We start from the raw sequence: 1,716 nt of genomic DNA on the forward strand, positions 1-1,716 counted from the left end.
TCATCATCATCATCATCATCATCATCATCATCATCATCATCATCATCATCATCATCATCATCATCATCATCATCATCATCATCATCATCATCATCATCATCATCATCATCATCATCATCATCATCATCATCATCATCATCATCATCATCATCATCATCATCATCATCATCATCATCATCATCATCAATGATATAATCCTATCATTGCACCCACCTTTCTCTGCCAGCACCTTGACGACGGCGCACGTCCCTGCCAGCGGCAGCGCAGTCAGGTCGTACCGCACACCTGCGGAGGTATGCGCAGACGAGGGCACACGTGTGGGCGGTCAACAGCCTGATTGCGGGCCATGTGGCGGGGTCGTGCATGTGCATTTGAAGGAGCTGGCAGCATGTGAACGCTGAAACAGCACTCAGCCCCCCTGATAAAGTTGTTATGGTACCACAGCACTCAAACCCGCATGAACTGGTCTGGTGTGATTACGCTCGCAAGGTGTGGTGGGGCCGGCGAACGAGCCCGTAGCAGCCGCCTCGCGGGCCCACAAAAGCCCGCCGTTTGGCGCGGCCAATGCGCGTGTGCCACGCAGCCCCTCTCTTGCCCGCCCCGGGGTCCAACCAAGTCGCCCACCAACCCACCTTTCAGGTCAAGCTGCACTGGCACCACCACTGCCTTGTCATCTTCCACCCGCTCGTCCTCGTCCCCCTCTCCCTCCTCCTCGTCATCTTCGCTATCGTCGCCGCTGCCCTCTTCCATGGCCGCGCTGCGCAGCATCTTGCCAGCTGCCACCATGATCCGCGCCCTGCCGCCCCTGCCGCCGCCGCCCGCCCCGCCGGCCTCGACCCTCCCGACCACCCCCACGTCTCCGACCACGTCGAAGCTGCCGGGCAGCTCCACGAGCAGCTGCCGCGCGGCCGCGGCGGGGCGGCACGCATCGGTGGCGACGGCGCGGGGCATCATCACCGCCACATCTCCCGGAAGCAGCGGTGCGTAATCGACAGCCGCCGCCTCTTCAATCGTGACCGCCCGCGGCTTGACACCGGCGGCGCGTCCGGCAGCCGCGGCGGCGTTCATCCTTTTCGCACCCACGGCGGCTCGCGTTGCTGGGACTCGCGCCGCATTCCCCGGCCGTGCGCTTCTGCCACGGGCTGCACGGCAGCGGCCGCCCTCTGATGAGTCGCCGCTCCCCTCGGAGGTCCTGCCACCCTCAGACTCCTCGCCACCGCGGCGGCCGCCGGCCCTGTGGGCCGCAGCGCCCTCGTCCCCTGCGCTCCAGAGGCTGCCGCTGCCTGCTGTCGCGCCGCCGCTGGTGTCCTCCCCCTCGTCATCGCTGCTTTCGCCGCCCTCACCCTCCTCCCCGAATCCCTGCTGCCGCTCTGCGCGATCCGGCACACCCTCCTCCGTTTCCTCGTATCCCACCTCCTGACCTTTCCCCTCTGTTCGTGCCTCATCACTCGCTGCCGACTCGTCCTCATGCGCCTCAACCATCTCATCCACCTCCTCCTCGACATCGCTGGTTTCCTCAGGCTCACCCCACAACGACAGGCGCCCACCCATCGCCGCCGCCGCGACCGAGACAGCCCCGCCTGCTGCCCTTGATCGCTCCAAGCTGCCCTCCCCGCCGCCGCCCTTGATCCCTGCCGCCGCGTTGAGGCCTCGCCGCCCCTCGCCTGCCGATGTGTGCGGCGCCGCCGCCGCTGCCGCCGGCCCCCGGGCCGGCGG

At 65.6% G+C, this 1,716-nt stretch overlaps 1 protein-coding gene across 1 annotated transcript in view; it reads right to left on the reverse strand.

Annotated features, from left to right (window-relative positions):
* MNEG_11407 (hypothetical protein) overlaps positions 1 to 1,068 on the reverse strand; it is a gene marked incomplete at both ends in the record, with an annotated part of 2,619 nt that extends 1,551 nt beyond the window's left edge. Inside the window, 2 exons of the mRNA XM_014040123.1 lie at positions 214 to 285; positions 633 to 1,068. Of these exons, the coding sequence (XP_013895577.1) occupies positions 214 to 285; positions 633 to 1,068 (508 nt within the window). The remainder of the gene's footprint in view (positions 1 to 213; positions 286 to 632) is intronic.
* Positions 1,069 to 1,716: the final 648 nt, after the last annotated feature.

This window comes from Monoraphidium neglectum (assembly GCF_000611645.1).
Source record: "Monoraphidium neglectum strain SAG 48.87 unplaced genomic scaffold scaffold02727, whole genome shotgun sequence".
Taxonomy (NCBI): domain Eukaryota; kingdom Viridiplantae; phylum Chlorophyta; class Chlorophyceae; order Sphaeropleales; family Selenastraceae; genus Monoraphidium; species Monoraphidium neglectum.